This window comes from Schistocerca gregaria, chromosome 3, assembly GCF_023897955.1.
Source record: "Schistocerca gregaria isolate iqSchGreg1 chromosome 3, iqSchGreg1.2, whole genome shotgun sequence".
NCBI classification, from domain to species: domain Eukaryota; kingdom Metazoa; phylum Arthropoda; class Insecta; order Orthoptera; family Acrididae; genus Schistocerca; species Schistocerca gregaria.
The window spans coordinates 338284934-338298641 of NC_064922.1; the positions used below are offsets into that span (position 1 = coordinate 338284934).

Genomic DNA, 13708 nt, shown 5'->3' on the forward strand with positions numbered 1-13708 from the left:
GAACTCTTAGGTCCTACAGAAATCAAAACGAGAGTAAAACGAGGACACGGGCTATCTCCGTCCTTGAGAAAGTGAAACAAAAATGGCGCAAACAGTAATAAGTCCTCAAAACTGACCAACTAATCAGTTTAGGCAGAAGAAAGTTATCTGTAGATTGGCTAGCATTTGCAGACAGTTGATTTTTTGACGGGAGCAGGAGAGCAAAAATGTGCACGAGTACATGGTTTGGCGAGATCGTAACTGAGCTGAAATTGGCATAACGTATTCCAGAATATGTACAAAACCACGAAAGCTTCAGGTCCAAAATTCAAAAAATAGTAGTTTGACGAAGAGGGAAACCCAAAGAAGGCGACTGGGGCGACATGAGTTGAAAAGAGAAAGGAAGGCAACAGGATAGGAATGAAAAAAATGTGGGCGCAGAGGAAGGCAAATGACCACCTCTAAGTAGTCGGCTAGTCTAAATGGGCTTATTCGAAAAGTATAAATAACTAATTAGTATATCTATTGAGTGATAACAAAGCGTTAGTGAGTCTGAGGACTTGAACTGGAACCAATCAGACCACACTAGTTATTTTGACAAATGAACATCATGCTTGGAGGAGTACGGTGTGTAAGTAGGCTGTTTAGGTTTCTTTTATTGGTAACGCCACGTAGCGCTCTGTATGAGAATCACTGGCTGTGCTGTGTACAGTCTGTGGCTGGTTTGCATTGTTGGAATATTTGCTATTGTAGTATTGGGCAGCTGGATGTGAAGAGCACGTAGCGTTGCGCAGTTGGAGGTGAGCCGCTAGCAGTGGTGGATGTGGGGAGAGACATGGCGGAGTTTTGAAATTTGTAAGACTGGATGTCATGAACTGCTATATACATTATGACTTTTGATGATATTAAGGTAAATACATTGTTTGTTCCTTATCAAAATCTTTCTTTTGCTAACTATGCCTATCAGTAGTTAGTGCCTTCAGTAGTTTGAATCTTTTATTTAGCTGGCAAAAGTGGCGCTCGCTGTATTGCAGTAGTTCGAGTAACGAAGATTTTTGTGGGTAAATGATTCATAAGAGGTATAGGTTATTGTTAGTCAGGGCCATTCTTTTGTAGGGAATATAGAAGGTCAGATTGCATTGCGCCGAAAATATTGTGTGTCAGTTTAAGCACAGTCATTTATAATTTTTCATATGAAACGTCCCCTAGGAAAAATTATAAATGACTGTGCTTAAACTGACACACAATATTTTTAGTGCAACGCAATCAGACTTTCAAAAAGCCATACAAAAGAATGGCCCTGACTAACAATAACCTAAACCTTTCATGAATCACTTACCTCACAAAAATCTTCCTTACTCGAACTACTGCAATACAGCGAGCTCCACTACTGCCAGCTAAATAAAAGATTCAAACTACTGAAGGCACTAACTACTGATAGTCATAGTTAGCAAATGAAAGATTTTGATAGAGAAAAAACAATGTGTTTACCTTTATATATATATAAAATCAGTTCATGATATCTAGTATTACAAGTTTAGTCTCTCTGATGGACACACGTCCAGATCATCCGCTGTCAAAACTCCGCCATGTCTCTCCCCACATCCACCACTGCTGGCGGCTCACCTCCAAATGCGCAACGCCACGCGCTGTTCACATCCAGCTGCCCAACACTACAATAGCAAACAACAATGCAAATCAGCCACAGACTGCACACAGCACAACCAGTGACTTTCATACAGAGCGCTACGTGGCGTTACCAATAAAAAAAACCTAAACAGCCTACTTGCAAGTGACATGCGACTGATGGGAGAAATGAAGTACGAAATAATGGCAAGTGTATTTGTATTGGCTTGGTACGCAGAACAGAGAGTAAGCATTTCGTGCTCATCCTGTAAACGACGACGATTCGTTCAGCGAGATACTCTTTTTCTTGTTCGCTCTTCTACGTGAATCTTAGGTAAGAGATGGGGGTCACGAGGTCTTCCCTGTGGCTAGCATCTCCTGGATTTCCTGCATGGTCTTTCCCTTAGTCTCGGGCACCAGAAAGAAGACGAAGACGGCGCCAGCAGCGCAAAGCGCGGCGTAGATCCAGTAGACGACGGCTGTGCCGAGGGCGCTCGACATGGGTTCGAAGGTCTTGGTGATGACGAAGACGAGCAGGTAGTTGGTGAAGACGGAGGCGGCGGACGCGATGCTCTTGGCCTCCGGATTGAAGAGCTCGCCCATCATGAGCCAGGGCACGGGCCCCATGCCCAGCGAGAAGACGACGATGTAGACGCAGACGCAGACGAGCGGCAGCCAGCCGATGCCCTGCAGGGCGAGGTGGATGTGCAGGCCGAGCACCGCGAGCGCCGCCGCCATCACGGTCGTGGACAGAAGCAGCAGCGCGCGCCGACCCAGCCGGTCCATCAGCAGCGACGACGCCAACGTCGCCGCCGCCATCACCACGCCCACCACGATCGCCGCCGCCGATGGCGACAGCGAGCTGCCGGCCTCCTGCAACACGGCGTGATGGACAAGGCTGTTACGAAGAAAGGCACTTCTTTCATATTATGAGTAGAGTTGTAAAACTACCGTATGTTTCTGTAGACTGTCATAAGCAAGTGTAGACTACGGTAGTTTTCCTAGTAGCTATAGTCACATAAGTTCATACCTGGGGTGTTACATACGTGTCGGGCGTTACCTCGTAACGATCGTTTTCTTTAGATGTGCGATCAGTGTCTTAATAGATTCCCATAAAAACAGGAAGTGATGAAATGTCTAGAAACTGAGTGAGCATATATCAAGAACTAGGCAACCTACAGAACATTTTTGTTTTTCATACGAGTGTCACTCCAAACGAAATGCACACTCAAATGGCTCTGAGCACTGTGGGACTTAACATCTGTGGTCATTAGTCCCCTAGAACTTAAAACTACTTAAACCTAACTAACCTAAGGACATCACACACATCCATGTCCGAGGCAGGATTCGAACCTGCGATCTTAGCACTCGCGCGGTTCCGGACTCAGCTCCTAGAACCGCGAGACCACCGCGGCCGGCAAATGCACACTATTTTTGTAAAAATACTGTTTTCATTCTCCATGTGTGAAAGTTTTACAGTGTGTAGATACATCCTTCCTGTTCGTTTTCGAAACGTAGTTCAACCTCTTCCCGTGAGTGGCGTCGTCATAGCATGTCTTCAAGATGGCTGCTACACTTGACGTTATCAGAAGCAACGTGCTGTCATAAAATTCCTCTGCTGTGAAAGCGAGACAATGGGAAACGTTCACAAGAGGTTGGAAAAAGTGTATGGAGATGCTGTCGATCGCAGTACAGTTAGTCGGTGGGCAAGCAGGTTACTTGATGAATTGGGGCACTGCAATATTGAGGATTGTCCTCGCAGCGGCAGGCCTCGTACTGCACACACTCCTGACAATGTGCAGAGAGTTAACGAATTGGTGACTGCTAACAGACGCATCACAGTGAACGAATTGTCAGGCTACGTTGGGATAGGGGAAGGAAGTGTTGCACACTACTGAAAGTGTTGGCGTTAAAAAAGGTTTTTGCCAGGTGGGTACCCAGGATGCTGACAGTGGCTCACAAAGGAACAAGAAAAAGAATATGCAGCGAAATTTTCCAACAGTACGGGAATGTTGGAGATGAAATTCTTGGAAGAATTGTAACAGGTGATGAAACATGGCTTCATCATTTTTCACCAGAGACCAAGATGTAATCAATGGAGTGGCATCATGCAAATTCACCCAAGTAAAAAAAATCATAACCACACCTTCTGCTGCAAAAGATATGGCTACGGTGTTTTTCGATTCCGAAGGACCCTTGCTTGTGGACATCATGCCAAGTGGAACCACCATAAATTTTGATGCATATGCGAAGACACTGAAGAAACTTCAAGCTCGACTGTGTCGTGTTGGACCACATCGGCAAACGTAGGATGTTTGCTGTTGCATGACAATGCACGGCCACATGTCAGTCAAAAAACCATGGAAGCGATCACAAAACTCGGATGGACAACACTGTAACAACCGCCTTACAATCCTGACCTATCATCTCTTTGGGAAACTGAAAGGCTCTCTTCGTGGAACAAGGTTTGAAGATGATGACTCTCTTGTGCACGCTGCCAAACAGAGGCTTCAATACGTTGGTCCAGAATTTTACCGTGCGGGTATACAGGCGCTGGTTCCAAGATGCCGTAAGGCAGTTGAGAGTGATGGAAATTGTGGCGAAATGAAAATATTGTTCCTAAAGGATGTATCTACACACTGTAAAACTTTCGAACATGTAGAATAAGATGGATTTTAAAAAAGATTGTGTGCATTTCTTTTGGAGTGACCCTCATAGATTTAGTCAGTTAAGGTCATACGTGCATTACCTGTACGTTTGGGGTTCTACATACCTATCGGGCGTTATCTCATAACGATCGCTTTCTTTACATGTGCGATCAGTGTCTTAACAGATTTCCCTAAAAACCGGAAGTGATGAACTGTGTAGAAGCTGAGTGAGCATATATCAAGAGCCAGGCAACCTACAGAACATTTTTGTTCTACATAGTTATTCCCTGTCTGTTACTTCAAGCTTAACCGCATTCATAACAAAACTGTCAATGTTTAATTCAGTTTATATTCGAAAATCGTTGATTTGTAATGCGAAACAGAAGAATATTGTAGTAAAAATAAAGAATACAGTACATATTTATCGATTTCCTTAGAAAAAGGTAAAATAAAAAAAAGCAATAACAAAATGTGTCAAACGTTGCTAGCATACTTCGCCGAACTTATACAAAACGTGTTTGTGTAATTCACAAACAACTTTCGAATTCATCTATAATGCCTTTGATCATGATGAAGAACGTTCTGCTGATTACAAAATAACGATAATTACACATAATTTCTTGTGTGTGTACATGTGAAGTGTACTTGCATCGGAAGTAATTGCTTTGGTCACATGAAAGGGCAGAAATTACACGATCAAGTAATTTTTATTACTTAGGAAAATCAATTTCTATTCTATAAGGATATAAAATAGACACTGGACTAACACTGAATCATGTGCTGTTCCAATTATGTACAAAACGAAAGACCAAACAAGCAAAAAACAAAAGAGTATTTGTCGGCTCCCAGTTTCTCTCTTTCATTTATTCTTCTTTCCTTGCCAGTGCTACCAATACTACCGGTAGTCCTATCATTAACTACATTTATTTAGTGTACCAAAACTACTGAAGTGTACTTTTTTGGTAGAGCGCAACTGTAATTATGATTAAAACACACACAAGAGTGGTGTAATACTCAGTGATATTTATGATTTTACGAACATATTTTCGGCTTTTTCGCCATCACCAGGTTCAAAGATAAATACAGTATCTTTGGCTCTGAAATTTTGTAGGGTCGAAGGCTTTAAAAATAATGCACTGTAATTAGCGAGATAGCCCAGTATTTAACGTATGAGATATTTTGTCTACATTCAATAGTTTTACACTACGTTTTCATTAAAATATTATTATTTCTTTCCTTTTTCAGAACAGTTCTTCTGTTTTGTTGTATAGTTCATTATTTAATGTCTCACATATTTTGCCTAAGGTCAATACTTTTACTCATCATTTTCACTGTAATAATTCCTCTTCTTTTGAATCCGAAATCAAACATTATGAGCTGTCATTTTTTAACAAACTGAGATGCTATGTAATGTATTAGTTTAAAGCTTTTGAACCTATAAAATTCAACAGCCACATATACTGTATTTATCTTTGTATCTGATGATGGCCCAACAGCCGAAAACAGGTACGTAAAACAATAAATGTTGTAGAATATTGCAACACTGTCGTGTTGTTTCATTGATAATGTATAAAATGTTCTACTAAGAACCGACGGCACAGTTAATCGATTCACTTCTTTTACTTATTTCCTTACTATAGAAATAGTTCGCAGGTGAGAAGTCGTAGGTCGTGGTGAAATTGCCACAATGTTTCATCGACAGAAGATGTCGTGTCATGACATAGGTGGGGGAGGGAGAAAAGGTGTTACTGGTCAGTCTGCGCTACCGAGCGGTACAGAGCAGAAGACAGGACAATTCACAGTGAAGGCACTTTATTGCTTTCTTCTATCTGAGCCAACACTGTTACAGGAATTTACTAGAAATGCAGGTGATGTGACTCGGTAGGGAACTCGCTGTGGAGGCTCTTGGGCAAACAGGGTTTTTAAATAGTTATTTATTCCAGACAGGACTAACTAATACACTGGAGGCTAGTTCTAAGGTTAGAAAAAGCGTGAGTAGCACTGTTACAACAGAAGCCAGTGCAGAAGTCCCAGGAGTGGATGCTAGCCACAGTAGCAACCACTAGCAGCATCGTAAGGCAACAGCTTAGTCGCAAAACAAAACGTATTGAATGTGACACTGTTCACTGAGGCACTCCAAGTGAGAGAGCAGACTTACACGGAGATGGAACGAGGCTGGAGTAGACGGACGCGGATTCGGCGCCCAGATCGTCTGACTGAGAACTCCGCCAAAATGTGGACTCTAGGGGTTCTAAAGAGTCGCGTGGGGGCACTGTTTTTCCCACTTAAAGCCACCCAGCCAATCCCGCAGGTCTCTTGCAGGTGCCTGCCAATCATGGTTTAGTTAGGTTCCCTCTACTGCTCCTAAGGTGGGGATGTTAATTCAGTTGTACTAAGTCCGTATTTGGTATCAACATTTCTCAGCTGCAAGCTAAACGTAACTGCTCTGCCAAATATAAGGCTTGCAACGTTGTTGTTATGCGTCATTTAGCCCCGCCCCTCGGATGGCCCTGAGTAGGGAGAGTGCTAGGTCAACAGTTTTTGGCGTTTTCGCCCTCTTTCTAACCCTTGTGAGCTTACTGACGTTGGTGTTCTCAGGGCTGGTATCACGCTCGCTTTATACACTAGTACGTGCCTGTTGATTACAACGTTCTACGGTGGCAACCTACCACGCGTCTAAACGACAAAGTTACATGTTAATTCCTTGAAGAGTAACTAACGCCATACGGTTTACTTCATGTAACGATATATCTCTTAATTTCGTCTGCCCTCAGCATCGTCTCTGCTTCCAAGCCTTGGAACGCCTGTCCTCCTTTCTCACAGCTTGAAGATAACACTACAGTAGCAAGAAATAATCAATATATTACAAATAGCCTGGCTACATATATTTTACTAGTACCGCGAACGAATGCAGTACATCTCCTGTTTGCAAACACATTTACGAGGTTTGGAACTTTAACAGTGGAAACTATTTATTTACAGCTCGTACAAAATACACTCCTGGAAATTGAAATAAGAACACCGTGAATTCATTGTCCCAGGAAGGGAAAACTTTATTGACACATTCCTGGGGTCAGATACATCACATGATCACACTGACAGAACCACAGGCACATAGACACAGGCAACAGAGCATGCACAATGTCGGCACTAGTACAGTGTATATCCACCTTTCGCAGCAATGCAGCTACTATTCTCCCAAGGAGACGATCGTAGAGATGTTGGATGTAGTCCTGTGGAACGGCTTGCCATGCCATTTCCACCTGGCGCCTCAGTTGGACCAGCGTTCGTGCTGGACGTGCAGACCGCGTGAGACAACGCTTCATCCAGTCCCAAACATGCTCAATGGGGGACAGATCCGGAGATCTTGCTGGCCAGGGTAGTTGACTTACACCTTCTAGAGCACGTTGGGTGGCACGGGATACATGCGGACGTGCATTGTCCTGTTGGAACAGCAAGTTCCCTTGCCGGTCTAGGAATGGTAGAACGATGGGTTCGATGACGGTTTGGATGTACCGTGCACTATTCAGTGTCCCCTCAACGATCACCAGAGGTGTACGGCCAGTGTAGGAGATCGCTCCCCACGCCATGATGCCGGGTGTTGGCCCTGTGTGCCTCGGTCGTATGCAGTCCTGATTGTGGCGCTCACCTGCACGGCGCCAAACACGCATACGACCATCATTGGCACCAAGGCAGAAGCGACTCTCATCGCTGAAGACGACACGTCTCCATTCGTCCCTCCATTCACGCCTGTCGCGACACCACTGGAGGCGGGCTGCACGACGTTGGGGCGTGAGAGGAAGACGGCCTAACGGTGTGCGGGACCGTAGCCCAGCTTCATGGAGACGGTTGCGAAAGGTCCTCGCCGATACCCCAGGAGCAACAGTGTCCCTAATTTGCTGGGAAGTGGCGGTGCGGTCCCCTACGGCACTGCGTAGGATCCTACGGTATTGGCGTGCATCCGAGCGTCGCTGCGGTCCGGTCCCAGGTCGACGGGCACGTGCACCTTCCGCCGACCACTGGCGACAACATCGACGTACTGTGGAGACCTCACGCCCCACGTTTTGAGCAATTCGGCGGTACGTCCACCTGGCCTTCCGCATGCCCACTATACGCCCTAGCTCAAAGGCCGTCAACTGCACATACGGTTCACGTCCACGCTGTCGCGGCATGCTACCAGTGTTAAAGACTGCGATGGAGCTCCGTATGCCACGGCAAACTGGCTGACACTGACGGCGGCGGTGCACAAATGCTGCGCAGCTAGCGCCATTCGACGGCCAACATCGCGGTTCCTGGTGTGTCCGCTGTGCCGTGCGTGTGATCATTGCTTGTACAGCCCTCTCGCAGTGTCTGGAGCAAGTATGGTGGGTCTGACACACCGGTGTCAATGTGTTCTTTTTTTCCATTTCCAGGAGTGTAGATGTTTCAAATTTTTACTGACCTTCGAAGTAGCCACTAGCTTTGTGTATAAGCCGTTGCCAGCGATGTGGAAATCGTAGGACACTCTTAGCAGTGCCATTTGTGTTGACAGTTAGTTCGAGCTGCGCGGTTTAATCCTCAACGAATTTGTAGCAGTTCTGAAGCGAATGTCGTGACGTGTTTCCTTCAGCTTAGAAATCGAGTTGAACTCACGAGGGCTTAAATCAGGGGAATGCAGTAGGTTCAAAAATGATTCACATGGCTCTGAGCACTATACGACTTAACTTCTGAGGTCATCAGTCACCCAGAACTTAGAACTACTTAAACCTAACTAACATAAGGACATCACACACACCCATGCCCGAGGCAAGATTCGAACCTGCGATCGTAGCGTTCACTCGGTTCCAGACTGCAGCGCCGAGAACCCCACGGCCACCGCGACTGACTTGAGCATTGTCCTGCAAAATGATGGTTAGGTCCTGTAGAAAGTGTCATCACTTCTATCTCTAAACTGTTCGTACGTTGTGATCCAAAAATGGACAGCACAGAAGTGATGACACTTTCTGCAGGACCTGACCATCATTTCGCAGCACAATGCTAAAGCACGTACAGTGCAAGCTGTTACTGATTTGTTTGACTGATTGGGCTGCTAAGTGCTACACCACCTACTGCAGTCCCTTGACTTAAGCCCTCGTGAGTTCAACTCGATTTCTAAACTAAAGGAAACACTTGACGGCATTCGATTCAGAACTGCTACAAAATCGTCTGGCAATAGACCGCGCCGCTCGAACTGTCAACACAACTGGTATTGCTAAGAGTATCCTTTGACTTCCACATCGCTGGAAACGGATTATACACAATGCTGGTGACTACTTAGAAGGTCAATAAAATTTTGAAACACGTATGTATTTTGCACGAGCTCTAAATAAATAGTTTTCCGTATTAAAGTTCCAACCCTCGTATTTTCACGTGCGTGACTTCTCGACGGCAGTGTAGTACTGTGGCGTGAGCTTGAGAGGAGCGGGCTCACCTTGAAGATGGTGGAGGTGTAGAAGACGACGGCGTTGATGCCGCTGAGCTGCTGGATGGCCATGAGGCCGAGCGACAGCAGAAGTCCCCTCCTGGCGGCCGGGTTGCGCAGCACGTCACGCACCGACGCCTTGCGCCGCGACGACTCGTCCACCTGAGCAGCCGCACACAACACATATTACAACCTGCACGTCACTTGTAGGTACTAACCAACACAAAAACATATGACTTGTAATGGCTATAATTATTAGTCTGCAAATTATGTAAACAGTAACGTAACGTTTAGTATACCGTCCTCAGTCACCTTTAGAAATATCTGCACTTACATCTGTTACACCCTATATCTAAGGGGAAAAAATATGAAAACTGGTGTATATGTAAGTGTATCTGTTTATTTGCGTATGAAGTGAAGGCGATGACTGTTTACGTTACTCTAGCTGTACACTACTGGCCATTAAAATTGCTACACCACGAAGATGACGTGCTACAGACGCGAAATTTAACCGACAGGAAGAACATGCTGTGATATGCAAATGATTAGCTTTTCAGTTCATTCACACAAGGTTGGCGCCGGTGGAGACACCTGCAACGTGCTGACATGAGGAAAGTTTAAAACCGATTTCTCATACTCAAACAGCAGTTGACCGGCATTGGCTGGTGAAACGTTGTTGTGATGTCTCGTGTAACGAGGAGAAATGCGTACCATCACGTTTCCGACTTTGATAAACGTCGGATTGTAGCCTTTCGCGATTGCGGTTTATTGTATCGAGACATTGCTGCTCGCGTTGGTCGAGATCCAATGACAATATGGAATCGGTGGGTTCAGGAGGGTAGTACGAAACGCCCTGCTGGATCCTAACAGCCTCGTATCAGTAGCAGTCGAGATGATAGGCATCTTATCCTCATGGCTGTAACGGATCGTGCAGCCACGTCTCGATCCCTGAGTCAACAGATGGGGACGTTTACAAGACAACAACCATCTGCACCAACAGTTCGACGATGTTTACAGCAGCATGGATTATCAGCTCGGAGACCATGGCTGCGTTTACCCTCGACGCTGCATCACAGACAGGAGCGCCTGCGGTGGTGTATTCAACGACGAACCTGGGTGCACAAATGGCAAAACGTCATGTTTTGGGATGAATCCAGGTTCTATTTTCAGCATAATGATAGTCGCATCCGTGTATGGCGACATCGCGGTGAACACACATTGCAAGCGTATATTCGTCATCGCCACACTGGCGTGTCACTCGGCGTGATGATATGGGGTGCCATTGGTTACACGTCTCGGTCACCTGTTGTTCGCATTGACGGCACTTTGAACAGTGGACGTTACATTTCAGATGTGTTACGACCCGTGGCTCTACCCTTCATTCGATACCTGCGAAACCCTACATTTCAGCAGGATAATGCACGACCGCATGTTGCAGGTCCTGTACGGGCATTTCTGGATACAGAAAATGTTCGACTGCTGCCCTGACCAGCACAGTCTCCAGATCTCTCACCAATTGGAAATGTCTGGTCAGTGGTGGCCGAGCAACTGGCTCGTCACAATACGCCAGTGACTACTCTTGATGAATTGTGGTATCGTGTTGAAGCTGCATGGGCTGTACACGCCATCCTAGTTCTGTTTGACTCAATGCCCAGGCGTATCAAGGCCGTTATTACGCCTCAGGTGGTTGTTCTGGGTACTGATTTCTTAGGTTCTATGAAACAAAATTGCGTGGAAATGTAATCACATGTCAGTTCTAGTGTAATATATTTGTCCAATGAATACCCGTTTAACATGTGCATTACTTCTTGCTGTAGCAGTTCTAATGGCCACTAGTGTAAATACAAAATCGACTTGCAGTGCGGTAGAAACGTGTGTGTAAACGCGTCACCTCGGCCTGCAGCAGCGCTATCTCGTCGCGGTAGTCGTACTGAGCGCCCCGCAGACGCAGCAGCGCGCGCACCGCGTCGCGGCGCCGGCCCTTGGACAACAGGTGCGACGGCGTCTCCGGCATGAAGAAGAAGGCCACGCAGAACACCACCACAGGCGCCAGGCACGCCCCCGCGAGCCCGTGGTACGGCGCTGCCGCCCCCACGCAGTACGTGTACAGCACACCTGTCGGCAGCGCCCACTAGAGTACTTACACCCCTTCGTTAACACCACATGGGTCTGTAACAAGCTCACCATACAAAGTGTTAGTCTGATTGTTAAGGAGAACTGCTCGTGAAAAAGACTAAATATTTGAAAAAAATGCTCTTCAGAAAAGAGTATTTTATGTGGATTGCCAAAATATGTAGTTCATGGACACTTTCATTTTCCATGTTTTCGTAAATTTAGTTTGAAACTGAAGTTGGACCGGTGACACGCCGTTTTCGCATTTTAACCCTTTCGTGAGCTGTGGGAAACATGCTTCCCATACAGTGTGTTAACTGAAAAACGGCCGGGTTGTGAAGGGAGTGCGGGGAGAGGAGGAAGCAACCATTGGAGGGCGAGGGGACATGAGCCGTTTGGGGAAGGGGGGGAGGGGAACAAGGAACGCCTATCAGTTGCAGTGCTGGCACTACAAATTGCGCGTCATGCTTACACGAAAGCAGACGAAAGGCTTGGAAGTAGAACTCGCTTTAAATGCTGTTAGTAAGCGAAAGATTCATCCGATTGCAATGGAACTTTGGTGAGTTGTTCTCCGAACTGGCAGCAGTGTTAGCTCGGCACAATCTTCCACACTGAATAAAATTCCGCTATCGTGTCGCGGATGACACGCTGGTTCAAACCATCGAACATTACTTCGATTTCTCCACTTCTTTTCCTAAGTTAAAGGAGAGAGAAGATTTATAAGAAAATGCCTTCTGCACTGCCTGCACTGTTTTTTTTTTTTAATTTGGAAATGTACTGTAATATGAATGTGTTTCGAAATAATACAGTAATGAGTGGTGTTTCTATACAAAGCAATACGGTAGTAAGGAAAAATAAAATATAAGGTAATTCGGACGAAATAGGGGGCTCCTTCAAAGTGATCGCGAACAAAATACCTGAAATGGAAACTCACCTTTTCTTGCCAGGCGTTTGTGGTGCTACGCCAGGACGATTCTTGGAAAACTGTTTGAATCTTCGAATGCTACGCACGCTTTGTCCTGTGTATGTAGTAGCTCTCACTGAAGATTTGTAAATGGGGTGAAACAATTTCTTCTGCTTCCTTTCGCTTTCGCAGCATTCAATCACACGCAATATAATTTTGCGAGCATCGCTATGTAATACTGGTTTCCTTCTAACCGTCTACTGGTAGGGGTTGTTGGGCCAGCAACTGCCTCTTCACTCATTTTGATAATGTTTAGCACAACTGCACAATAAAAACACGCAGAACAGTACAGCGCAAAACAATAACGAAGCAGACGACAGTGGCTACCTTGTATAACACAGTCAGCTACGTAATGTTGGCAGCGGTCTAAACTGCGTGCCTGCCTGATTCAGGACTAGGGAGAGGTCTGCCATCTAAAATTTTACAGACTGTACAATGAACTCGTCCTGGTCCAGTGGGATTCACAGTTACCACATCTGTACGGTACTACCACGTAGTGAACAGTATAGGGTACTACTTCCAGTCGGAAGTTCCCGCCGTTTTTGCTGTACCTTTGCGCAGAGGTATTGTATAGCTGAGTGTTGCTCTGTAGAGGAGCCTTTCAGTGCTTTTTGCGTGACATTTTGTGATTTTTTCCTCAAAGCTACAGTATTTACCCAAATTTATGAAGGAAAAAATAAATTGGAACGAGGAAAATTCCAGTTTGAAACAAAAGGAGCCATTTCTGCAGTAAAATGGATCGATAACCTTCGAGTCACTTTCCTGTCCTCAATTCATGACCCATGAGAGACAGCCACAGTGAAAAGGGAAAAAGAGGATAGTACTAGTACAAAGATTTCTTGTCCTAAAGCTGTGGCAAAATAGTGGATGATGTCGATAAGTTTGATCAATTACGAGAAAGGTATGCTACTGGCAGACGTTCTGTAAAATGGTGGCACA

At 45.5% G+C, this 13708-nt stretch overlaps 1 protein-coding gene across 1 annotated transcript in view; it reads right to left on the reverse strand.

Moving 5' to 3' along the window:
- Positions 1–1614: 1614 nt before the first annotated feature.
- Positions 1615–13708, reverse strand: part of LOC126356333 (facilitated trehalose transporter Tret1-2 homolog) — a 65730-nt gene continuing 53636 nt past the window's right edge. The window contains exons 4-6 of the mRNA XM_050007316.1: positions 11585–11808; positions 9703–9855; positions 1615–2478 (exon numbers count right to left, since the gene is read on the reverse strand). Coding sequence (XP_049863273.1) covers positions 1954–2478; positions 9703–9855; positions 11585–11808 — 902 coding nt within the window. The 3' untranslated portion in view covers positions 1615–1953. The remainder of the gene's footprint in view (positions 2479–9702; positions 9856–11584; positions 11809–13708) is intronic.